The following is a 25,489-nucleotide window of genomic DNA, read 5'->3' on the forward strand; positions in this document are numbered from 1 at the left end:
TGAGGATAAAAGAGGGCAGGAATTCAACTGAGCTCAGCCACCAGAAGAGGGATGAGTTACATGTTCTAGTGTAAGTAATTCTGCCTTTGGGAGGGGGTGAAGTGGATATCCCTCTGAAGTTTTTTCTGTACCCATTTCCTATTGTTTCTGTTTGAAGAAAACTCTGTGCTCTTTCCATTTTCATGCTACCCAGTCTGTCTGTCCTCCCAGAACTTCTCATTACCGCCTTGTTGTCTAACCCCAAATGGTCTCACTATGTGTGCAGAGATCTTAACTGCAATCACGTCCTTCTGATCCTTTCCAGTTTCCCAAGTGTCTCCCTCTCTTGGTCTTCTTGCCCTGAAGTCTGTTCTCTGAGCCCTGGTTCCCAGCCATCTTGCCAGGTGCCTTTCCCAGGCTCAATCCGATCCCCACCTTTCTCAGGTTTTTGCACAGCCAGTTCCAGACCTCCCACATCGACACTTGCATGCACTTCTTATCAGATCCATCTTCCTGCCATTCCCACACAGCCAGTCCCAGGTTCATCTTCCTAAGTAGCTTTTAGTCCCTCAAGTTTCTCTGGCTCTTTCCCAGTCTCTCTTCTAATCCACAGTTCCATATTTCTCCTGGCTCTTAGTTGTCTTGTTTGGACGGTCATTTATCCATTTTCTCTGATCACACATCCAAACCCCAGGCACTCTGTGTGTTGTCCTCAGCTGTTTATATTACTCTCTTCTGACTGTGATGGGATTGTATCAGCTGTTGGTTTGGTTCTGAAATTTCATTTCTTTGTGCTATGTGACAGTGTTTGGCGCTCTTGGAGTCCTGGCAGAATTTTTAATGATCTTTCTAACTGAGTAAAAGCAGACAAAATATAACACAAAACTGCCATGGTTCCATAAAACATTTGTAGAAAGTTTACTCAGATATTTTCTTATGATCCAATGTCTGAAGACATCATGATGGAATGGAAAGATGTCAGACTTCTTGGGGTCTGTCTTCTTAACGTTGTCTTGAGGAAGACAGATATCTGTTACTGCTCCATACCCCATACAGCTTGAACTTTTCAGCTTGTGTTAGGGGAATGAGATTATTTGTTACCTCATGAATAAAATTTTTTGGTTTTTTCTTTCTCCTTCATATTCTCCCTTTCCTCATCATTCATGTTTTTGAATGATTGGCTAATATGTTTTAAATCCAAGTAGATAAATCATGTCTCATTTATCAGTTTATAAATGCTGCCATCTAGTGAGGTAAATCCAGATCATTTCAGAGCTGCACTTTGTAAACATTGATAATAAACACTAATGGGTCTGAGTCATAAGAGCTGTCACAGTATAATTTCTTCCAGCATTGATCAGAAAAGCTCCACTTTCACCTGCTAAGGGGTCATGTCCTATTAAATGTTTTGGGTTTGGGTGTTGACAGACAGCTGGCTTGGAAGTTGAAAGCAGAAGGGATTTGCACATTGTGAAAGGAAATGACTCAAGGACCCAGCCCCGAGCTAGTGAACTAGAAGTTACACCTCAGTTTTGTTCAGTTTCCAACTGGCAGTTTCTTTGATAGAATCACATGTGCTCTTTTCCAATAACCTCTACAAGGTACTGTGGTCTTTTGAGATACCAGGTCTGTTTTAAATGATCTGTTTGTTTATCCTTCTGCTGAATGTACTACAGTGCCCTTACAGCTATTTTCCTCTCTGTCTTTCAGGTAGAACAAGTCAGCCAGTTGGCTGTGTTTGTAGAAGCAGCACTTGATTACCATAAACAATCCACAGACATTTTGGAGGACCTGCAGAGCAAGCTGCAAAACCGGTAAGATGGAGCCCCTCAGAAAATGTTGAACCCTTTTTGCAGCCGAGGTTCACAATGTTGGAAAGTCACTGAAGCAAGAGATCTTGTAGCACCACCTCCCAGATGCACATTTGCTGTGCTTTGTGCCAGACTGAGCTCCATGGCTTTAAACTCCTGCCACCTGGCAGCTTCTCGCTGTGCTGGGAGACTTTAATGTAACACAGGATCTGCCCAGGGAGCTCTGAGTGTGTGCAGAGTCTCTCCCATCTGTGGAGGTTAGTGGGGACAGCCTCCCTTTGTTTAGAGGTTTATTTCAACTTGCATGTTACAAGTTGAGTTTTGGAGGATTTGCTTGGCAGTTGGCCTGTTTTTATTGAGATTAAGGGGTATAACAAAATTCTGCAGCGCAGTAAGGAACCAGCCAGCTGGCCAGGAACAGAGCTGTGATGTAACATACGTATGAAAGGCCCAGGTACTTTGTGTTAGCCTGAAAAAAGGGAGAAATGCTGTCATTAATGTGTTACTCAGAGAACCTGAGTGCCACTGTGGTGTAGGCAGTCAGGAGAACTGCTTGGGGGCTGTCAGCTCAGGGTGGCCATGGCAGCTGTGAGCACGGGATGAGGGCAGCTGTATCTGCAGACACCCTGTGCTATCCCAGCTGGAGAGGGACTGGGAGGACAAGGAGCTCTCAGCTGGGGCACACACAGCAAGGGGTGCTAGACAGTTTTGCTGGGTAAATGTTTTTTTCCTGTCTTCCCTAATAAAAAGGCCACGTGTGAGATGCAGTCCCTGGGCCTCTGTCCTGGATGTGTTTTTCCATATGTCATTTGCAGTTAAGCTTTCCAGAGAGCTCATTCCTGCAACTTGTGCTGAGCTCAGTGGCAGCCGTGGGTGCTCATCACTTCTCAAACTCAGGCTGTTAAGCTTTATGCCTTTGCCAACAGGAACAAAGTATTAAATAAATTAGGGACTTGATGAAGTTCAAGTATTGCATGAGAATTGAGCAGCTTTTAGTAAAAACACACACTATCCCCAGAAAAACTCAAACCAACCAACCAAAAAATCCAACACTATCAAACCAAAACACAAACTGACCAAAAGAAGCCTGAAACCAAAACCAGCAGATTTTCTTACTCTACCTTTCAAACAGCAAAGCAAATAACCTGAGCTTAATTTTTGTAAGTATTTGTTCCTTCTTTCTTCTTAAGTAAATCTCTTGCTGCTCTTCTCTGTGTTACAGAATAAATGTAGCATCTAGTCGGCCTAAGCGTGAATATAAGCCAAAGCCTGTAATAACTACAACTCTGGAAATTGGTGATAATCAGCAGCACAATGGGATTGCCTATAGTTCTTCCATAAAATCATCAGGTGAGTCTGTCACCACAGAATTAATGTCTCTAGATGTTTAGCCAGATTTTTACTTGAGTTATTTCTCCTACCGTGAGAACAGTGGATCCATCAGGCGTAAGTATCTGTACATCTGACTCCAGATTGTTTCCCAGATTTGAAAACATAATTGTGAAGTAGGGTTCCTCTCAACAGACTCTCACCCATCTGTAATTTAGGTGTGGTATTCTCCTTAGTCTTTTAGATCTCTGAATTGCCACTGAGGGTGGGAGGAGAGAGAGGGAGAGGCACTTGCAGAAAACAGTTCATTTAGTGCAAAGACAGATGCCTACAGTGGGTGTGTTAGATCACAGGCTGGACTATCTCCAGGTGCTAATTTTTCTCCACAGTCTCAGAACATAAATGATCTGTACAGGATCTCAAATATTAGCTATGTAAAATTCAGAGACATGACTCTCACCCTTACTGGTCTTAACATCTTTACTGTCCCCTAAATCATGCACTGAAGTCTGTGCATTAATGAACAGAAGTACTTCAGGTACCTGCTGGTGGGGGCTTAGGACCCTTTCCTTTGATTAGGCCCTGATTTCACAAAAAAAACCAAAAGTCAAATTTTGAAAGTTGTGCAAATAGTAATAACCAGTAATGTTACACTACTTATTGAAACAGCTTTTCCTCATCTCATGAATAAAATTATGTTGCCCTGTCTCCTTGATAGCTGCATTGTATGATGAGATGAGCCCAGTTTAAAAACCAAACCAATAAACTCCCCCTAAAAACAAAAAACCCCAAACAAAACCCATATGATAATATGCAAAGAAAAGAGATTTTCTTCTGAGATTTTTCTAGAAACATTGTTTGGAGGGAAAAGAGAGGAGAAGTAGTAAGCCAAAGGTTCCCTTCTGTGCTTGGCATGGCATCTAGGATCTTTTCCTGAAGGTTTGTTGGTTTGTTTTTTTTTTTCCTAACTCTCCAATTTCTTTTTCCCTCTAGTCATGTTCCTTTTTTAAAGGTTGTTGGGAGAGAAATGAGAGAACTAAAAGTGAAAGAATAAAGCTTGGAGCTGTAACTTCATGCTCCTTCTAATGTCTTCAATTTTCTTGCACTGTGCTAGAAGAGGAAACCATTAAACAATCTATACTGAAGGGGATTTTCAGCAGTTTGCAGCATAAATCCCAGTGCAATCTAATTCCTTGATTTGTTTGAAGTTCCTTGTGCTGCCTGAATGCTAAGATGAGCTTTTGTGTTGCTGTCAAATGTGGGATGGAGGGAGACAACCCCCTCTGCACATTCTCTCAGGTCACACCAGTCATTCCTAAGACTTGTGACACAAGGTCACATTTCATCCAAAGCACTGGAGATGTTCGCAGGGATCAGTAAATTTGGTATTTTCATCCAGCACATCTGGATGAAAGTAGCAAAAACATAGCAACGTTATTAAAAACCACCATAAAACTTTTTGGCCCTATCAACTACTTACCAAGTTATATAGGGGTTTTTTTTGCCTGTTTTGCATGTGCAGGGGAGAAAGGAGATTCAGATTCACTGTTTGTATATAAACTAGTGTGTCAAACCACATTACAGTGGTTATCATTGCCATCCAGCAGTTGTTCCAAGATGTCCTTTAAGGATAATCAATCCTGCCTTTGGGAGAAAGACAGATGATGACTTCTCCAGGTTGCTTCCAGCCCACTTAGTTAAAGGAAAATCTCAGCTGAAATTCAGTGAAAATGGGAAAATAAATGACCCCTGGTCACTAAGACAGGGAAGGAATGAGGCACTTCCACTCAGTGACTCCATTCATGGACTGTTGCAGCAATTGTTTGCATATCACTAAATGAGAGGTTGTCACTGCTTCACTCAGTGCTGTCAGAATGGAAAAGAAATAAAACCACCATAAAAGAGATGACAAGGAGAAATAGTATATATGTAATACTTGTTGCCATACTGAAGTGTTACTAATAACATTAGAAAGACAATGTATGCTTGTTTTTTAACTCCTGACAAAGCTGTGGATGCTGTACTTAACCTCCCCAGCAGGTACAAATCATCACTGAAATCACTGTTCATTCTCTTTTCTTTTCCTATTCCTACTCAAATGTTGTCCATATGCATATCTGTGAACTGCAGTGGGCTCAATATGCCCTGCTCATAATTGGGATAACCTTTCTGTCCCTTTTTAAAATTAGAATCATGAAACAGGTTTGATTTTTTTTTTTTTTTTATTATCTGTGATTTAGATATGAGAACCAGGCAGTTCTAAGCAAAGCTGCTAAATGTCTTAAAGTCTCCATGAGATGGGGAGATAGCATTTATAATCACCACCTTTTTTCTTAGGAAACTGAGCTTCCCATCCTACACAAACAAGTACTTCCATGCTTTATTTTCTCTGCTTCCATATTGACCCTATCTAAATAAAGATCTTTTATTTCTCTGACTGTGTCCCTCAGGGTAAGTAGTGTCTTGTTATTCAGCAAACCCATGGTGATCTGCAGGACAGTTCAAAGCAAGATGTGACACATTCAGCACAACTACCATGGTACAGTTCTGAGCATGGAAATTACTTTTCCCATGTTCCACAAAAGTTTTTCAACAATCAGCTTCTTGGACCAGAATTAGTATTTTCCTTTGTATAGTCTCTAACATGTGAGGATTATTTACTACTTATGACTTGCACACATTTGCAGGGCTACACTCACATAAACCTAATTTTTTATGTTGTTGTGAGTTTTTTGGCTGCTTCGAGTAAATGCAGATAAAAAAATCTCTAGTTCTAATTCATTGTTATCCTCATTAATGAGCTGCAGCTGTGAGCATCATCTGGCTCATTTTAGAACTCTTTAATTGCTGTATTACATCATGCCTTTCACTCAGTTTGTTTGTCAGGTTTGACTGTGATATGAAATATATGGATCTGCTTGCCACATGCTGGAATTTAACATAAACATCTAAGTGTTTACTCACTTCAGCAATGAGGGAGACTGGGATTAATTATCTTAGCAAGCTTCCAGTTTGTGATTATTAAAGTACAGTCTTGCTACCTGATGTATACAGCATGGTATAGAAGGCAGAATAGATGCAAATACAGGCAATAGCACACTCCCTTTGGGGAAAACAAACAAAAAACCCAAACCATCATTAAATGGCATTTTGGTTTCATCCTGTAACACTCCAGGAATCACAGACAGCTTCTTGCTTACCCTGATTATGTGCTGTCCAGATCTGAGTGGTTTGGAAATTAATGACAGTTTTTTTGACTGTGACAGGGAAGTAAACTGGAGAAATAAAGGAGGTGCATATGGAGTTGCAAATTAACATAAACTCTGTTGGCAGAAATAGAAGAGTGCAATTTATTTAGCTGAAACCTCTGCAACATTTGTGCAAGGAGACAGCAAAAGGCTGGAGTGGTGCCAGCAGTTCTGTGATGTTAAGCAGTGTGTGTTGCAGACTGTCAGGCAGTGCTGCCCCCTTACCTTTGTCAGGGAAGCTTTGTCTCATTGGATTACACAGTAGCAGCAGCTGCCTGACTCTAATGAAGACTTTGACTGATCCTGCAGCCTGGAGTGAAACCGGTTGTGCTGGCTGTGGCCATTATTTAAAAACCTTTCCAGGCTGCCAGACGTTTCTTTGCAGTTCTTTGGAGCTTAAAATGAACCAAATGTGATCCATCTCAGATCAGGTACCTCACTGTCAGAAATTAACGGGTTTGCAGTAACAGATTAGCCCCATCAGAGCAGCTGGTGAAGGCGAGGAACTCTGTCAATTTTTGCAATTGCTGCCTTCTGCTGTTGACAGTTCCGGAGAGCTGGTACCAGTTCTACCTTGGCAAAGGCTGAAAGTAACTCGGCTATTTTTAAACACAATCAGTCCATCTTTGGTTTCAAACATAAGTCCATTTCTGTTGGGCAACTGGCTCATCATCTCTTTTTCTGCTTGGAGTCCTTCAGCAAATATACGACAACCAAGCTTTCACCTGTACCAGTGTATTAGAGTGGCTCTAATTTAGTTGGTTCTTGTAGGACTTTGTCACTACCCTGAGCCTTCCACTGGGAGAGGATGAGTCTGACATTGTGACAGTGCTGCTCTGGGAAGGTTTGCTTAGTCTCTGTTGGCACTTCTCTTTCATTGTTATAAATAAAAGCTCTCTTCTGTTGCTATCAAGGGTAAAATGTACCCACAAAAGAAAAAATCAATTCCTGCTTTCCAGTTTTAACACCAGATATTGCCCCCAATTGTATTATTGTCAATTAAAAAGATGCTTTCACCTGCCTGTTCTCACTAAGTGATCACCACTGGTTCTTACCTGGTTTCCCTTAGAGACTTCTCCTAATTTCTTTATCTAGAAAATGCCCAAGCAGTTAGTTTTTAATAGTTTCCTATGCATTACCATGATTAACAGATAAAAATCCATTTTTGCCATTTTAGCTGTTAAATCTGTATTGCATTATAAATTGCATTCAGGTTTACCCAGTAAAAAATGATAGCTGGGAGAGTCAAGACTGGAATATTTGCATGTTGCTGCAATGTTCCCAATATGACAACCTGAATAATTTAAGTACTAGTGTTCTAGAAGTGTCATGCTATAAGGTGTGGTACTTCTCTTTACAAGGCAGCAATATTAAGTCTTTTCTCCAATTCTTCATTTATAAATGTATGTCAAATTACCAGACCTGTACTTGGATACATTACATATGTTGTTAAAAAATCTGTTATGGCTGAACTACAGTTGAACCAGGTCCTTGACCACAGCTTTGAGCTGTACAATTTGAACATAAATTATTCTAATATATTCTAATTATTCATAAATATGAATGCTACATATACATTGGTACCACAAATCCAAGCTAAATAACACTCCTCCATGAGAATATCTTTTAAAAAGTTATTTACTGCATTAACAAGATTCATGTATTTTTTTAATGTTTAAGTGTGATTTGGAATTAAGATCTTTTTTAGGATAAACAATTTAATCACAAGAACAGCCAGATACTGTATCAGAAAACTGTTTTCATCCCTAAAATAATTTGACAGGTGCCTTTGTTCCTGCCATAGCCTTTGCCTTTGTTCAGATGGAGGAGGTGTAAGATAAAGGTCTGGGGCACACGAGCTCAGGGAGCAGTAACCCAGAACTGTCACTGCTCAGGTGAGGGTGGAGGCCTCACTCCTGCCAGGGCACATGTGGTGTGAAAATCCAAGTGTCTGCCTCAGGCTGCAGGGCTGTGTTTGTAGGACAGAACAGGGGCCCTGCCCTCTGGGAGGTGTTCCCACAGGATCAATGTGCTGCAGTGCCATTTGTTTAAAGCATTCCTTGTCATTTCCCCTGTTGACTCTTCTGCTTCCTCAACTCCTGCCCTTCCGATTCCTCTGGCAGCTGCTTCACAGAGAGCACATGGGTTTTGACAACTGATTACTCAAACCCTCAGCTGGAAATAAACATCCTTTTGAGAGGGAAGGCAACTAGGAATGAGAGGAGTAGCATCTGAACTTAAGGGACAAACAATTAATTATGCTTTAAACTTATTGTCAGTAGTCTTGTATTTTATATGTAGAAGCACCAGATGTTAATGAATAAAAGCAATGGAAAAGCTGTTGCTGTTGACATGACAGCAGAGCTACATTTTTGACCCCTTGTTTTGTGCCTAGTGGATGGTGGGATGCTGTGAAACTCAAATTAATGTGGTTGTTTTTTCTGTCACTGGGACAGGTTCTTCAGTGCACATGGATCAGCCTTGCTGCCAAGCTCTCTATGACTTTGAGCCAGAAAATGAAGGCGAGCTTGGGTTTAAGGAAGGGGACATCATAACTTTGACCAATCAGATTGATGAGAATTGGTATGAGGGGATGTTAAATGGAGAGTCTGGCTTCTTCCCCATTAATTATGTTGAAGTGATAGTTCCCTTGCCTCAGTGATTGTGTCATTTGAGCTGTGAACATGATTTCATGACTGAAATGGATTCACAAATGTTCTGTCAGTGTGGCATTCTGTGAAAGCCTTGCTGTTTGACTGACTTACTGACTTTTGTATGCGTCTTTTTAAAATGTATTTATTTTATATTCAAAAAAATTTCACTTTCCCTGATTTGTCAACCTGCAAAAAAACCCATACCCAGTTTTTTTGCTTTGTGCCTTGAAGATCACTGTATGAAGTGTTTACTGGTAGCTCACTGTTGCTCCAAAAATGCATTTCCTTGCTATTATTGTATGTGGATTTTTTTTTATCTTTGGCTGCAATGATTTTACTATTGAAAACCATTTTAAAAAGTACTGTTAGTGAAGCTAACTGTAACCAGTTCCTAAGTTACTGATGTCATTGAGCTGTTTTCATCTATCACACCGTAATTTATTGTGCACAAGTTAATTCATCTTTTGCATTGTATGTTGACAAAAGGCAAAATGGTTGTTGTCAATATTAAGATGATGTTGTACTAAGTACAAGTTCTCAGCATTGAAAATTGGTATAATTTACTGATCAAACTGAATAAATATTTCTGTGGGATAAGAAGAGTGGTTGCTGCTTCTCTACTGGTGGTGCTGGCACTTGTTTGAGCAGGAGGCCACTTTTGCTGAACAGATCAGCTTTCAGTGACAAAAACAATGCCAAGTTAAAAAATACATGAATAAGGAAAGTATTAGTTTGATGACACCTTCTGCACTGTAATTTTAATAATCTTGCTCTTTTTCTGTTGATAGTTTAGCATTTATGTCTGTTAACATCTTTTTCTAGCAGAAGAGGGACATTCCTTGGAATTAAGTATAAACTGCTCCTAGTTCCATAGGGTTTGTATGGGATTCCAGTGAGAGAAAGGCACTGGTGCCTGCTGCACACAAATGAAGTTAGTACATTTCTATTTCTTATATTTAGTTGAAAGGGATGGAAAGGAAGAGAAAGGGAAGAATAGGCAGTGATGGAAAGACATGTAATAACTAAAAAAATACTAGAAAAGCTTCAAAATTAAGGAAGAATTCTGGCATCGGAAGTACTTTCCAAATGAAGATAGAAAAACAGTGATTCTGTTTACCATCTCTGCTTTGCTTTGTAATGGAGTAGTGACCAAAGAAAGTGAGCAGCCCTGGAGGAACATGTAGCCTTTTGCTAATTGTTCTCTACATAAGACAAATAGATGAGAAATTAATTCTTTACAGCCACGCTTGCTACTGAAGATTCCTCCTAAGCACATAGCAGTTCAGCTCCAGTTCCAGTATGTGATAAACAGGAGAGCAGAGTGCATTGCTGAACATTTCTTCACTCTACAGTCTCTAAAATTACCACTTTTACTACTTCACAGTATTTTGAACCACTCAACAGAAATAAGTGAACAGACAGACCTTTATTATTTAATCTACAAATACTTAAATCCAAGACTGCTTTTATATACATGAAAAATATCTTTAATAGTTAAAAAAGTTTTAAGAAATAAAGATAAATACAGCAAAGTTAGAGCAGCAGCTATTTATATTGTTTGAGGTGGAACAACAATTTGGATCTGCTAAAATCCAAGTCTTAAACCAGCATCTACTCTTGATGTCTCAAAATTAGAATTTTTAAATAATGTAAGAGTTTAAGCTAGCATAAGGATAACCTCACCTTAACACCTGCATCCTAACACAAAGCAGGTCTTGAATTTGGAACTGAACACTTTGGCAAGTTAAGAGAATCAGAACACTATTCCAGCATTGAGAGAAAGCTGCAGGCTCAGCTGCTGCTCAGCTGCTCCCCTCCTGCTCTCAGGTGGAAGTTTACTTCATGTGGCTCAAGGCCCTTTCTTTCCTCCAGGGCCAGCAGGGGAGCAGTTTGGAGAGACAGAGTGACTGCAGTGGCCCCGAGGCTGACTGTCCCCTCCCAGGGGTTACAGGACAGGCTTTCCATGGAGCACAGAGCTACCAGAGTGACAGGGAGCTGCAAACTGGCCCATAACCAGTTTTCCCCAGCAGTCCCATCAGACACAGCTGCTGCCTGCATGGAGATTTAGCACATAAGGGCTCCCAGAGCAAGGAGTTTGATGTTTTTCACTGAAGTTGGGGCTTTCTAGCTCTGATTTTTTAGTTAGCATATTTTTCTCTCTAGCCCCTTGGAAAGCTGTTTGGACCAATCAAACAGTACTAGCAGCACTGGTCTCAGTACCTGCTCTGTCAGAATGAGATGTTTTTTCACATTTCCAGGATACATTTTTCCAAGTTAAGGCTGGCACAGCTCTGCTGTGATACCCTGCATCTAGGAATATATAATACTGAAACAGGGACTTCCAGCTGCTGGGCTACAGAAACAGTACATTTAATACCTTTATACTTTATAATTTTATAACTTGAACTTTTGAATATTTTTTACAATTTGCTTTTAATTCTAAAGTGTTTCACTCTAGGAAGTGATCCAGACCATGTAGTATGTATTTCTGCATCAGGAGCTGAGCAGGAAACATTTCAGACACTCATCACTCTTCTGGACAATGTTTTACTTCAGAATTGCTCAAGGTGCAAGGGTGTGATCAGTCCATGTTTCCCACTCAGGCTGGAAAGAGAAGTTACCTTTGGAGAACACCCTATCAGAATATTGAGAAAGCTGAGGCAGCCTCATGTTCATTGTCAAGTGTTTAAGATCCTGTTAGGGCACATGTTTAGAAGCTTTGTAAACTCTGTACCCTCCACTGTTTCAGCAGGTCAGAGAAACCAGATCCTTGTGTAAAAGTAAAAATAAAAAATAACTTCACATGGAGCTTGTATTCTACTGCTCTTTGTGTATCAGTGAATCCAAGGGCAGGGTCCAGTATCAGAAGGTAGGAAATTCCATCATGTTATGGACAATGCTTCTCAAAGACATCAGATGGAATATGTGAATTCCAAATTTCAGATATTACAGAAGATACCAACACACATACAGTCTATGTCACCTAGCACTGAGAGGTGTTTTCAGATGGTTGTCCATGTTACATGACAGAACAGCTGGGATCTTCATTTTGCTGCAGAGAGAGAACATGAAAACGTTAGGTTAATTAGCATGTGTACAAACTTAATATTTCTTGCTGGTTACCTACTTGATCCTCATATAGGCAGGAGGGTTTTTAGCACTTTGTAGGTTTAGTTACTTATTAATAAAGCAAAGCAGATTTTCAAGAGGCAGTACATGTACCGAACTACACAAGTCTAAGTCCATGCAATACATGAGCCTGTGCCTTCATTAATGGACGGCTGTCAGACTGCCCATCACTCTCTCACTTCCCAAGCATCAGGACCCAAGTGGCATGCAGATATGTGCTGCTCTCATTAGGATGGTAAAAGCAGAAGCAAAACATGGAAACACTGCCTTTCTTTAAAGCACAGCATGCATTCTTCCCATTATTTTACTGCATGCAATAAGTTAACTTCTGTTTACTAAGCAGCCATTTCAGTACTACCAAGGCAACAGAAGCATATAGGTACTAATGTCAAAAGTTTGATAGAAATTCAGCAAACAGGAATTACATTAAAATTTGATTGAAAGTATGAGAACTGACTCTTACCATAAATGGCACACAACTGTATTGTAAAGTTGCTGATAAAACAGATTAGAAGTGTAAGGAAAAAAGTTACTTTTGCTTTCCATCACTGATTATTAAAGAAGTCATAAGTGAACTCAAAAAATGCCTTTTAAAATAAAAAGAAGCCACCCTTGAGGAGAGGCCCTACTCTGAGCATGAAAAGAAGCTTGTATCACTAAGAGCCCAAAGGGCAGAACAGCATTATAGACCTTCTCAACAGCCTGTTTAATGGGGTCTCACCATCCTAAATGAGACTGAAAATATTACAAGAATGTGCATGCAAGTCAGGAGACTGATAAACATCCTTTAAGCTACATGATATTGTAGTAACAGATTTATCCAGATTTTCTGTTTGAAAGGACAATAAAATAAAAAACCAGCAGGCAGTAACTGCCTGTGTAGGTACATTTTTTTCCAAAGGTACTTTTAAGTTAGTTTTCAGACAGATACATTATGAAAATATCTAGGAAAGGGTGGTGGGGGCTTTAACCTAGTTCAGTAAGATATGACTCCTCCTTGTAACTGTGTAGCATCAGTTTTTGGAAGAGCTGTGGTAGCTGAACATTTGTCAGCAGGAAGGACAGTTTTTAGCTAAGCATCCCCTTGCTCTCAGGCTTTGGAGTTTGTACTATAGTACCATTTCAGGTCAAGACACAAACCAACTTGAGTCAAGTACAGTCTATAATTGTTTGGTTAGGACCAACTTAAAGCCCTTATTAATTGGTTTAGACTACATCAGCAGTTAAAGATAGCTAATAGCATATAAAATACAGTAGGAGCATCCAAAATGCATCAGTTCAGACTTGTATTATGGTCAGTCAAAAGCCATTTGCAGGGGCTGGATAGTCTTGCACAGGGTATTACACCATGCAAGTTTGTAGCCAAAAGTTTTTAAGTATATTGACCTTAAGTTCACACTGCAATCATCTTAAAAACAAGCCAGGGACACTGGAGTGTAAAGTCATTTCATCCCAGAGATGTAGTTAGTGTTTGCATTCTGTTCTGGGATGACAGCTTTAACCCACAGTGAGATATTTAGATGAAACGGACATTAAAGGTTCTATTTCCAGTGTGTCAGTAATAAGATCTTAAATAATTAATGAGTTTGATCATACTCAGAGAATTAGCAAAACTTTTGTTGCATTTCTGATGCAAAGCCATGCAAGCTACATCCTACGTGGGACAAGAGACTGCAGCACTACTGATGAAGCAAGTTTTCTATGAGGTGACAAGCATGATTCTCACCATCTCACCTGCTTAAGGATGCTCACAGGAACCACTATCATGAAACCAAACAACATTTCTTTTTTCTTCTTCTTTTGGTCTGACATCAAGAAAAACATTAAGAGTTGCGGGATGTGAAGAGTACTTGAAGCAGTATTTTCATTTAGTAAGGAAAAGAAGTGGCCATTGAATGACTGCTGACAGCACGTATTTAAACTTCAGGCAGCTTACCTGAGATGCAAACTCTGCTTCACTTCCAGTTATGTCTTCATAATCATCATCATGCTCACTTTCTTCTCTGGGTACAAGCATTATCTTCCTCTCTGCGAGTTCCTAGAATACAATTGAATTGCCATTAGGACCCCTCAGGAATGAAACACAGACAAATTTAGCATTAGGACAGTATAGAAGTGTTCTATTGTTTCACTTACCTCACCATCATCTGTGATGAGTGTAACACCAATATTATCACCAGTTCCCCAAGACCTCTGAGACTTCCAGACCAGATCACTAGGACCTGGGCTTACACCAGCAGCTGCACCCCAGATCTGCAACAGATTTACAGTGAGCTTCTGAAGAATCTTTTTCTGTGTTAGATTACAATTCAGTCTAACATAATAATTATATAAGTATTTTAATACCAAAAACAACCAGTAGGAGAAACTGAACCATGTAATCCCTGGCAAGTTAGTTCTTTTCAGGGCTACCAAGAATGGTGGTAAAGCTTTTCCCAGCTGAAGACTGTAAAACAGAAAAGGCTATCAACAGCTTCTGTCCAATGTAGAGGTAGCCCTGGTTGGCCATACAGAACATCTGAGTCACAGAGCCAAACCACAGTCACAGACATGCTTGGGGCAGCAACTTGTGCGTGCAAGAGCCTCTCACCTGGGATCACTCAGATCTGTTGAACAAACTCCTCCACAGTTTGGAGCAGCAAGTATAGAGTTCACTCTTTGATCATCATCTACATGTACTTGGAGTATAGAGCTTGTATGTCGCTTAGTACTACAAATAATGAGTTCAGCATTGCTAACCTGGAGTAGACTAAAGACTTGAGTAAGAGTGTGAGTCTCTACATAACTTTTATCAAATTACAGGTATATGGGAAACCCTAAGAAAAATCTAGAAATTTAGAATACAACAATTCTGTTTACAATTAGAGAACACTCCAGTCTGGGATTATCCAAGATTATCCAAGCTTTAAAGGAAATGTAATTAGCATTTCAGATCAAGTTGTTTTAAGGATTTTCCCCATACCTATACTGAAACAGGGACTCTCCATACCTATCTCCACATAAAAGCTTTTCTTTAGACACTTGGAGTATCTCTTTAGTTTTCCATATTACAGGAATCTCTACTGACATGTAACATATGAACAGAGCTCTGAGGAAGTTTCACAAACCCAATACCTACTGTAACTTCTTGGCCTGCCTGAAGAGTGAACCGTGAAGGAAACTTGTAAGTAACATCTGCCACGCTTCCAATTCGTCGTCTCAGCACCCAGCCATGTAGAGGTTGATCCTGTGAGACAAGAAATTTCTCTCAGCATTACAGAGCAACACTATATAATACAAATACAAGGTTCTCTCCAGACTCATGGGCCAGTTTTAATCCCACTCATGTAGCATCCAAGTATCTTGACAATTTTGAGGAAGCAGCTGCATTTCCATTAAAACCTCCCTGTTTTCTCCCTATACTTTAGGATTAATCTTAGTCAAGTTAAGCCACACCTATTCTCTTACCTTCCATTAATGGGAGGGTCATGGTACTCTTTACCAGAGAGATTCTGAAATAAAGTTTGCCGTGGCCACCTACCAACTATACATATAAACACCTTAAAACTTCACAGGTCATTCTGTATTTCAGGCTGAAATGGCTAAACTACAATCCATATGTTTTGAAGTCCTGATGATGAATTCTAATAGTTCTGGATTTGCAAACTAAACTAGTGGAAGAATTAGCTAATTGGCCAGATAAACCCTCTGCATAGATTAGATATCACCAACTCTATTCAACCTTTTTAGCTGCTTTAAGTATTTTTGACTAACACAAAGCCATCATTATCCAATTTACTAGAGCTCCCTATATAGTTCATCAAGGGTAAGCAGTAATGCTGGTAGTGCTAGCCTGAATCTGATGACAAACTGCTGAAGGTGTTCAATTTCTGCATAATAGAACCCTCTGCGCCTCCACCCAAAAGCACCTCCAGACATCCCTGGGAACAGAGCACCTGCAGTACCAAAAGGTCTGTCACTAAGCTAAAGCCATCCCCAGGCAGTCATACATTGCAATGCAGTCTTGAAAATGGAATTACCTCAGCAGAGTGGTTTTTAAGCCTGACAAATTTCCCATCTGCATCAATCTCTTCAATAGATATATTTCCAGTAGCTGAAACATGCTGAATAGTCTTAAATGCAGCACTATGCTCTCTCTTTTTGGTTTCTTTGATCTTCCTTTTCTTCCCATGCAGGAATCGTCGCCCCTGACTTGCTGCTTGAGTTGCTGTGCTGTGTGAAGATGGACTGGGGGACAGCTTTAGCCTAGAAGAGAGTCATTTATAACATTCACCTGAGTGAGCACCTGATGTGCTTTGTTTCTTCTCATGCCTACCCTCCCACTACATCCAAGCCTAACAGCTTTCTATATCGAAGCTTTCCATGGGGTCTTGAATACAAAATTTTACCTTTTTTGGCACGAGTAGCTAAGTAGTTTCTTAAGTTTGGAAGACAGCCTCAGAGTTCAGAGCAAGCTTATATCGATAAGAGAAGATTCACAACTGCACTAAGTATTCCTTTAAAGTCTCAGCAGACACAAACTTTAGCAAAAGTAATTTTAACTTTTTGACCCTTCTTAGCATGTACTGAGAGTTCATGTTCTCACCATGCATGCAAGATACCACATCTTGATCCAAGTTCCCAGCTTCATTCTTGGAACTTGAATGCTCTTTAAGATGTAGCACAAAGCTTTGAGAGAGTTGAGGAATGTTTAATGGACCTTTTGAGTTTTATCAGCTGGATTTATGAAGCTACTTCATCTTATTATACCATATGGTAGATATGGGATATAAATAACATTTACAGAAGATGATGCTTCAGTAACTGAATTACTATATTAATTACATGCTCAGTGTTTGTTTCTTGTCCCCCCACATTCTGAAGGATAAAGAGTTAGAGGTCTTGAATGAAGCAAGTTCTCATAATGAAGGTCTTGTCATAGCCTACCTCTGTTCCTCTCCTTCCAACATCTTTCTGTATGCATTTATTTCCAAGTCTAGAGCCAGTTTCACATCTAAGAGATGCTCATACTCTTCTAGCTGTGCTTGTGCCTGCTTCTGAGCTTGTGCCATTTCTTCCTCCTTTTCAGCCATACGCCTTCGATGGAGATCACGATCATAATCCAGCAAATTCTGTAGCTCCTTTATTCTGCTCTCCAAAGCAACATTCTAAAATTAGGGAAGGGGGGGTGGGAATAAATAAATCAAACCGTAAGTGAAGATTAGAGGGAAGAGGCCAATATTTTGAATTAAGAGTAAATTAAAGTAATTATAAGGTTATACAAATAAAGACAGAACCTGGCTTTGATATTGATTAACTTGAGACACCAGAGTATCAACTCTCTTCTGTGTTTCCATCAGCTCCTCCCGAGCAGCATTGGCAAACTCACTGTTTCTTGCTGCATCTAGCTGGGCATTCTCCACCTGTGGATAAGTCACTGTTAGTTCTGAGTTACACATTAGCATGTATTATAAAGGAGGAAGGAAAACCAAGTAATTTTCGCCTTTTACACCTGGAAGTAGTTATCTTTTACTGAGGTGTGCAGATACCAATAAAGTCCAGGTCAGAAAGTTCTGCATTGCTCTCCAGGGAGGTTTACACAAGTTGGACTTTTTTTTCTGAAAAAGTCAGCAATAATCAGGTAGTGAAAATTTCTGGATTAGGCTATTTCAGTTAGTAATGTATGAGGACTGTGTATGGATATTAAGTAAATTGATTCTCCAGAAGACCAATGGAGAATATGTTTAAAAGCTGCTTGTCAAAGCATAGAGCTGCAGGATATTGGGTGTACAAATCAAACTATTATCACTCTTCTCCAAAAGGTCTATTAAAGAGTTCCTGCATCTTTACAAGCAGCATTGAATTGCTCTACAAATACTTCAATTCTGAAATGTCCCAAGAAAGGATAAAGTGTTCAAGAGGCACTTACAGAATTTTCAGTAGAAACAGCAACACAGTCATCCAAAGGAATTCCCTGAGTTGGCATGCAAGTTGGTGTGTAGGAAAAGTTAAGTTTTATCCAAGACTGAAATTGCTTAATACAAACAACACATCTTGGTCCTGAATTTGTCAGAAGTCTGAAATATGATCAATTTCTCTTAATCACTCCCTGTAGTTATGCTTGAACCAGTTTTGTTTGGGATCAAAAGTTTGCAGAATCCTACTGTCAAGTTTGACACTGCTTTGAAATTCCTTAACTTATGCCAAGAAGCTCTGCAGTGAATGCAAGGCTCCATCCATCCGCTGTCTATGCCACTGTGACCTTAATTATGTCAAGGTGCAGAGAACTTCAGTTTTGTTTTACTGTCATCTGCTACAAACTCACCTTTGCATTGAATGTTCGCTCCATCTCCTCTTTGTAACCTTGAATTTGTTCTTCGTGTTGTTTTCTGAGGCCCTGCAGAGCATCTGAGAGCTTACTCTCAAATTCCCTTTGACGACCAGATTCTACTTCTGCTATCCTGCTTTCATGGACTCTTTTTGTCTCTTTGAGCTCCTAGGAGGAGAAATCTCTCAGAATAAACAAGCCAATACAGTTTGAAACTGGATTTAGTGTACCAGCTTCACAAGTCCTTTCCTGTTGAAGGAGATTTATCATTGAGTACACAGTAATTCATCTTTATGCATATCGTACTAATTCATTAAATCTGGTACATCCACCTTGCTGCCTCACTATTGTTTTTCCACCTCACTGCCAATATTGCTTAAACTAATAAATGTAGTAAATAATTTGTAAGACTGATTCTTTGAACTACATAGTTTGTTTTTTTTAAACTTAGAACACATGCATTTACAGTTCAGTTTCTTCAAGCACTGTTACTTCACCTATTCTTGCTTTATTCAAAAACTAATAGCAGTTGGATAGAAAAATTAGAATTATCTATCAGGCCATACACTTTGAGATTCCTACCAGCGAGAAGGAAGTTGGTTTACAATCATATGTAAACTATTCATTTAGTTGTATGTATCAACTTCTCTCCCAAAGGTTACCAGACACCTCTGAGAAGTGTTAAGGAAGTTGGGAAAACAAGCTGCTTAAAGGAGATCTAACTTCTTCACTTAATTTAGGCTTCAAGTAAACATCTGGAATCATTTAACAGTAACTAATATATGCACATCACTTACACAAAGTAATATATTTGGATTTCAGTTATCTTTAGAAGAGCAGCCTAAGAAATTTCTCATATCCCAGATACCTATTGGTACTATCCCAGTTAACATGAGGTTGGGTACTTTCTTGAGCCTTCCTAGTTAGGTGGATGTTATGAGCTGATGGGCTGCCATAGGTTACTAGTTACCTTTTTAGAGACAATAGCAATGTTAAGAAGGGCTTTAAGTGCATCCAGGGATCATGGACACCTAAAAAGATGCCATGTTAATAAGCTAAAACATACATCTTCATGAAGGCGCTTCTGGAACGTCATTTCTTCCTGCAAAGTTTTCATATGGTTTTCTAGGTCCACCCTCCTCAACATTTCGCTGTGGAGATGCTTTTTAGTATCCTCCAGTGACAGATTCAGCTAGAAAAGACAGACAACAGGGTTATCAAAATTAAGAGGTATTTTTTTCAAATTAGGTAGCCCATTTGTTACAGGTCATTCAACTTAATTACAGTAATCAAAACACACTGGTTGAGTGAAGTAGGTTACTCTGTGTAAATTCTTATGTCATGGGATCAAAATATCAGCAACAGATAGAATCCTATTTAATTGTTATGTACCAGATTTCCCACAAGGCAAATGTAGAACAGCCCTTAATCCTACCACCTATATTGGAGTCCTCAAAGTAGACTTCTGATGAATCAATTGTACTATCCATATATATTCCTCCCCTTTAAAACTGTAATTATTCCAAACTTCTAACACAATTTTTTGATAATTAATCTTCCAAATACACCCTATGTTGACAAACTAATATACACTTTCAGTATCATACACTTCCCTGATATGTCAGAGAATGCTACAGGGACTATAGCAGTACATTTCATCTTGCTTTGACTTTAGAACAAGAAACATTACATCCAATGGTCATAGAATTAAAGGTACCTACAACAGGTAGAAGTTTTAAGGAAACCACCATCAGCAGCATTTGCTGTCAGCAAGATTGTGGAAATCTGTCTACCTGTCACTGTCATAGTTGCAAGGCTTTCTCTGCTTTTAAATATCAATAACTAATTGAGAGAAATCAAGCAAAAAAACTCCAGGAGCAAAAAGCAAAGTTCAGCTTCCAATAGCAAGCCTTACACTGAGTACTTGATCCTTTAATTCACGGAGCTCATTCTCCAAAGTCCGGTTCTCATTCAGGGCTGTTGCTAAATCAGCTTCCTTTGCATTTAGCTGGGCATCGAGGTCTCTCAGACGAGCCTGGGCCAGGTTTAAATCACTTTCTTTTTTGGAATTCCTACAAGGGAGAGTTTTACGCTGTTAAGTGCAGCTAGTGAGGGAGAGTTTGTTCTAATGCGTTTCCCTTCAGAGGGGTCTGCGGTTAAACACAGGAGAGGTTTGTCAGGCTCACGGTGAGAGCACAAAACAAACCAGACAGGGCCCTCCGACAAGCATCATTTGTTATACCAGAGAGATTCCTGACCCATTTTCCAGCTCGTTCTGTGCGAAGCCCATGCGGAAGCCAGCTATTTTCCACGGCATTCCCAGAGGGAGAGGGAAGGGACGCCACAGGCCCCCGGCTGCACGGGGAGGGCCGGGCACGCTCAGCGACCGGGGCCGGCCGATCCTTCACGGCCACCCCCGCAGCAGAGGCGGCCCCAGCCCCGCAGGAAGCGCCTGAGGGCAGCCGGGCCCCGAGCCCACACGCCTCCGGCAGGCCGGGCCTGGCCGGGCAGGGCCGTGAGGGCAGCCGGGGCCGCCGCGCCGGTCCCTGACGGGGCGGAGCGCGGCTGGGACTGCCGGCAGTGCCGCTCCTCCTCCCCGTGCCCCGGGATGTCCTGGCCGCAGCACACAGCAGCTTTGTCCCAGCCCGGGGAGCTGCCCCGCTGCGGCTTTGCCTCCTGCAGCCCCTTAGCAGCGAGCGACTCCCTCCCTCCCTCCGCCGTGGAGGAACAGGGTGAGGGGACCTTTGCTCTCAGAGACGAGACCATCCCCAGACCAACAGCGGGGCAGTGGAACCGCAGGTACCACCTGGATGGCCAACACTCTTCAGTTGCCATTGGCCCCAGAGTGGAGAAGTGCGAGAAGAGCCCACAGCGAGTTCCTGTCAGGAAAGAAGACTGTGATAATCCCCAGACTGCTCCAACTTTTAATGTCCTTGCAGTTGCCTGCCCACTATCCAGAGTCTGAATCTCTGCTCAAAACACATATTTGAGATTACAAAGAGTAAAGGAAGTTCTCCATTTTGGCCACATCAGTTCTGCCAAGTGGCAAAGTTGTGTCAACTCATACAATGAGTTTTCCAATGGACAACTGAGACCAGTTGGCAAGAGTCCAAAGTAATTCTGCAGAATTGATCAACTCTAGAAAGCTTGAACTGCAAGGAAAGACTGGAAAATACAAAAGGTTGTTTAGTCTAGAGAAGCGAAAAGTGACAAGAGACAGAAGCATTTTTAAATATGTGAAGGACTGCTGCATAGAGTTACAGAATGTGTTTTCCATGTCTATTGTGGAAAAGACAGGAAGCTTAAATTGCAGGGAGGAATACCTGGGTTAGATGTTAAGGAGAGGAAACTGACAGTTCACCACTGCCTAGGGGGGGATATTCTGGAATCTCCATCATCTGGAATTTAAAATAAGGGTTACACAAATCTGCTGGAAGAGATGCAGGTATGGCTGGTTCCAGCACAGGCCTGGGGCATGGGGCAACGTCAGGTGCTCGCTCAAGGCCTTTTCCAGCCCTGCTCTTCAGAGGCATTTGTTGAATGTGTTGTGCTAGAAGTTATTTACTCTTTACTCAGACTCTAAGAGAAACATAGCTCTGCTAACAGTGAAAAACAAGATAATGCACTGTAGTTTTAGTGTTTATGGTTTCTTTTTTTTCTAGGTACTAATTATTTACCTTCCTTTTGGGATCTCTGCTACCGTTTACTATATTACATATGATATTAATTATGTCAATAACACTATGTAATATTGACTGTTTCATCCTACAGTAAAAAAAATTTCATTCTGCAATCAGAGTGTGTGCAAAACTGAAATTCCATTAGTATCTGTTTTAACAGTTCACTTTCCAATGTAAGCATCTGACAGCCAGGCTCAGGTTTCCTGGATTCTTTCCTGAAAAATATCATTTTCAAAGAAGCCTAGAATGAGACATTTCATCTTTAAGAACAACAATGTAACAAGTATGACTTTGACGAGAGCATTTACTACCCTTTTAATCCAAGTTTGGGGTTCAGAACACCACTTTACACCCCCATGGAGCAAGCAGTGACAGTTACAGTACCCTGCAACATTCCATATACCAACCATGCCAGAGCTAAGTGTGGCCTACAGACTATCAATTACAAGCAAAAACTTTGAGGCACTGCCAATCATGTTCCTTGTAAATCAGGATGTCACACAGGCTTGATCTGGAGAATTTAAATAACTTTACCAAAATATTTCAGGTATGTTTGAAACAGGCTCCTGTTTGTCAAGGCCAGAGGATGTCAGCAGCAGGTACAGAATCCATTCTTACAACCTCAGCTGCTACACTGTGTGTGGCACATTCAGGAGCAAAATGTACATCCACACTAGGACTCAGAAAGGAACTGGTCTTGTCTTTCTCTGCTGTGTTAGTGCAGTTGCTTTGACCTTCCTGAGGCTGTGAATTCAACCAATATGCTTATCTACAACTTCTCCTCCTCAAACATCTTTGGCCTGCTTCCAGTCACCATTGTTTAAGAAAAAGCCAAATGCAGTTTATTGTCAAAAACCTTGAGTCTCTTATTCAGTTATTATTAAGAGCCAATAGTTAATGCTGTTGGGAAATTATCTGGTGACATTTCATTCTATAAGAGTTAAACAGCCACCAGGTTATTTAAAGGGTGTATATATCTAAGGACACGATACCCTCAAAGTTTGTTCCAAGTTATCTGAGACATTTGCAGTTAGGCAGCCCAGATACAACAGACATTAATATTAGGACTTCAGTCTAGTCCTTTCAGAAACCAATATGTACCATGTATCATTTCCCATAGGCTGTAAATTTAACCACTTCTAAGACCTAGTTACTGTAAAGGAAAAAAACCCAACCCAACAGTATAGAGGATTGCATATCTGCCAAGTCTAAAGCTTTACAAACAAAGCCAGAGTTATACAAACACAGAGCAGCAGAAAAGTCTTAGAACAGGCATTACCCCTCTCCTCACTGTCCACTCAAGTGGCTGGTTAGATTTATGAAACATATCTCTGAGCCAAAACCCAGCACGACAGAGACAAGCCCAACAACTATGCAGCTGAAAACAGAAGCTTACAGTAAAAACATGTTTTATTCCCAACTAGAACAGCTACTTGAGTCCTACTGAGTCTATGAAGGGGCAATACTTCCTCCAGGCACTAAAAGAAGCTGGTGCCTAAATTTCCTCTGATACAGGTTTATAACAAGATGTAAGCGGCCTAGACAAGAAAGTGGACATCCAAATTATTACAAGTCTATAACTGACATAGGGGTACAAAGCAGTGCTAGAAGGCTCTGTATTTCTATAGAGGAAGCTTGTTGGGATTGGGCACTTGTTCACACATCTCTTCCTTTTTCTGGAGGATGGGGCAGCACTTACAGTACCTTTGCTCAGGCTAGATAAGATGATGATTCCAGCCTCAAGATACACAGCTTACAAGAAAGTCAAGCTAAAACAGCAGGCAGCTCTTCTCAGGCTTAAAAGCAACTACAAAAACTTCTGAGCAGCACCAGCCTAGACCAGGTAAGTCATGCTGCTCCCAGAACTATCTTCTCTCTGTATTCCCCTCTGGGCAAAGTCTGAACTAAACAGCCAAAAAAAGATGCACTCTGACTCCATATAAACATTCTCCATAACTTTCTAGATACTTGCCAGCATCTTGAGTGTTTGTAAACACAGATGTGGTGCCCAAACCCATACAGCCACATATTCATAGCCCAGAAGGGCACCCAGGCCCCCACGTTTGGCAGGAGCCCCATGCCCATCAGGCAGGTGCTGATGTGACCCCATAGCATCAGAGGTACTCGGTAACATCGCTCCAGAACACATTCGGCATCCAGACGTCTCCTAACCCCAGAGGGCAACACCTTCGGGGTTATCATGCCTGCACGACCTGGACATAAAACCGCGCGCTCCTCCCACATCCCAAGGGCTCCTGCCAGAAGCATCCCCTTCCCCTCGCCCTGCAGGAGCCCCGAAGAGGCGGCTCCCCGGGGTGTCCCCGGGCAGGGAGGCCTGCTCGGGGCCGGAGCACCGACCTGACGTGCAGCTGCCGGTGCTCCTCGCCAATCTTGCCCAGCTCCACCTGCAGCGTGGCCCGCTCGATGGCGATGTCGTCCAGCGCCCGGCGGGCGTCGGCCAGCTCCGCCTCGTAGCGGAGCCGCAGGCAGCCCAGTTCCCGGTCGCTGCCCGCCTGGTGCTCGCTCAGCCGCTGCTGCAGCGCCGACTTGTCGGCCTCCAGCGCCCGCACCCGCTCGATGTAGGCGGCCAGGCGGTCATTGAGCTGCCGCAGCTCCTCCTTCTCCTGCAGCCGGCTCAGCCGCGCCGGGCTGAGCGGGGACTCGGCGGCGCGGCTGGCGGAGCGGCTCCCGCCGGCCGGCGCGGGGGGCAGCGCCGTGGCCATGGCAGCCTCCGCTGCGGGCCCCGCCGCGCCGGGACCGCCCCGCGCAGGACACCCAGCGCCCGCCGCCGCCCAGTATAAATAGCCTCCAGCTGCCGCCGGCCAGCGCCCACCGTGGGCAGCTTAAAGGGCTCGGGCCGCACCTCGCGGCCGGCCCGGCCGAGCCCTGTACAGAACTCTTATTTTTTTTTTTTTTTTTTTTTTTTTTTCTTCTCTTCCCTCTCTGCTTTATTTTAAGATGCCCTGCTGCATCTTATCAGTCCAACGGTGCTGCCTGGAGAAGGCGGGGAAGGAAAAGCCTACCGCAGCCCTGCGTTCTCACAGGCCGGTGCAAGGGGTCGGGGCGAACCCAAAATCGCAGCTTTAGGAAGATGCATGACAGCTGCAGTGATGCTCGCTCTCCAGCATGCTGCTGCGTCAGGCTGTTGTGTCTGAGAATTATTTTTTTTTTTTGCAAATCGTTCAGCTGATGAAAATAACCGATTTTGTTCTGCTCTTTGTGGGCGTTTTTAGCTTTCCTATCAGCCATCCCACTTATATAGTATTCTGGTTAAAATCTGATGTGTGAGTAAAAGGAAGAATAGAGGTAGAAAGAGAACCTGCATGAAGACAAATGTATGAAGCAGTCTTTA

General features: G+C 41.7%; 2 protein-coding genes across 6 annotated transcripts in view; one reads left to right on the forward strand and one right to left on the reverse strand.

Moving 5' to 3' along the window:
• The window catches only part of SH3GL3 (SH3 domain containing GRB2 like 3, endophilin A3), a 42,747-nt gene extending 33,126 nt beyond the window's left edge, over window positions 1-9,621 (forward strand). The window contains exons 7-9 of the mRNA XM_015639121.3: window positions 1,690-1,793; window positions 3,013-3,140; window positions 8,824-9,621. Of these exons, the coding sequence (XP_015494607.1) occupies window positions 1,690-1,793; window positions 3,013-3,140; window positions 8,824-9,029 (438 nt within the window). The 3' untranslated portion in view covers window positions 9,030-9,621. The remainder of the gene's footprint in view (window positions 1-1,689; window positions 1,794-3,012; window positions 3,141-8,823) is intronic.
• Window positions 9,622-10,428: 807 nt separating this feature from the next.
• On the reverse strand, window positions 10,429-24,860 carry LOC107209405 (lamin-L(III)-like). 5 transcript variants are annotated; one of them, XR_001523594.1, is made up of 13 exons: window positions 24,496-24,860; window positions 20,373-20,529; window positions 19,524-19,649; window positions 18,455-18,625; window positions 17,427-17,552; window positions 17,077-17,297; window positions 16,170-16,395; window positions 15,269-15,376; window positions 14,287-14,403; window positions 14,087-14,188; window positions 13,885-13,955; window positions 12,614-12,645; window positions 10,429-12,073 (listed from the first exon to the last, which is right to left on the reverse strand). XR_001523594.1 is itself a non-coding variant. In XM_015639115.1 (12 exons), the coding sequence occupies exons 1-12, from the start codon at window positions 24,858-24,860 to the stop codon at window positions 12,001-12,003; spliced, it is 1,824 nt and encodes a 607-aa protein (XP_015494601.1). In that variant the 3' UTR covers window positions 10,429-12,000. The 5 variants fall into 5 exon arrangements, 4 of the variants coding, with proteins under 4 accessions (XP_015494601.1, XP_015494602.1, XP_015494604.1 ...); XM_015639115.1 differs by lacking the exon at window positions 13,885-13,955; XM_015639116.1 differs by lacking the exon at window positions 12,614-12,645.
• Window positions 24,861-25,489: the final 629 nt, after the last annotated feature.

Source organism: Parus major, chromosome 10, assembly GCF_001522545.3.
Source record: "Parus major isolate Abel chromosome 10, Parus_major1.1, whole genome shotgun sequence".
Classification (NCBI taxonomy): Eukaryota; Metazoa; Chordata; class Aves; order Passeriformes; family Paridae; genus Parus; species Parus major.

What these genes read in the sequence shown, in the direction of transcription:
- LOC107209405 (XM_015639115.1), bottom strand. Translation starts at nt 24,860, where the DNA reads ATGGCCACGGCGCTGCCCCCCGCGCCGGCCGGCGGGAGCCGCTCCGCC. An exon ending in AGAAGCGCCTTCATGAAGAT is followed by an intron (nt 18,626 to 19,523) that starts GTATGTTTTAGC and finishes TTCTCCTCCTAG; the next exon opens with GAGCTCAAAGAGACAAAAAG. An exon ending in TTAATCAATATCAAAGCCAG is followed by an intron (nt 17,298 to 17,426) that starts GTTCTGTCTTTA and finishes CCCTAATTTTAG; the next exon opens with AATGTTGCTTTGGAGAGCAG.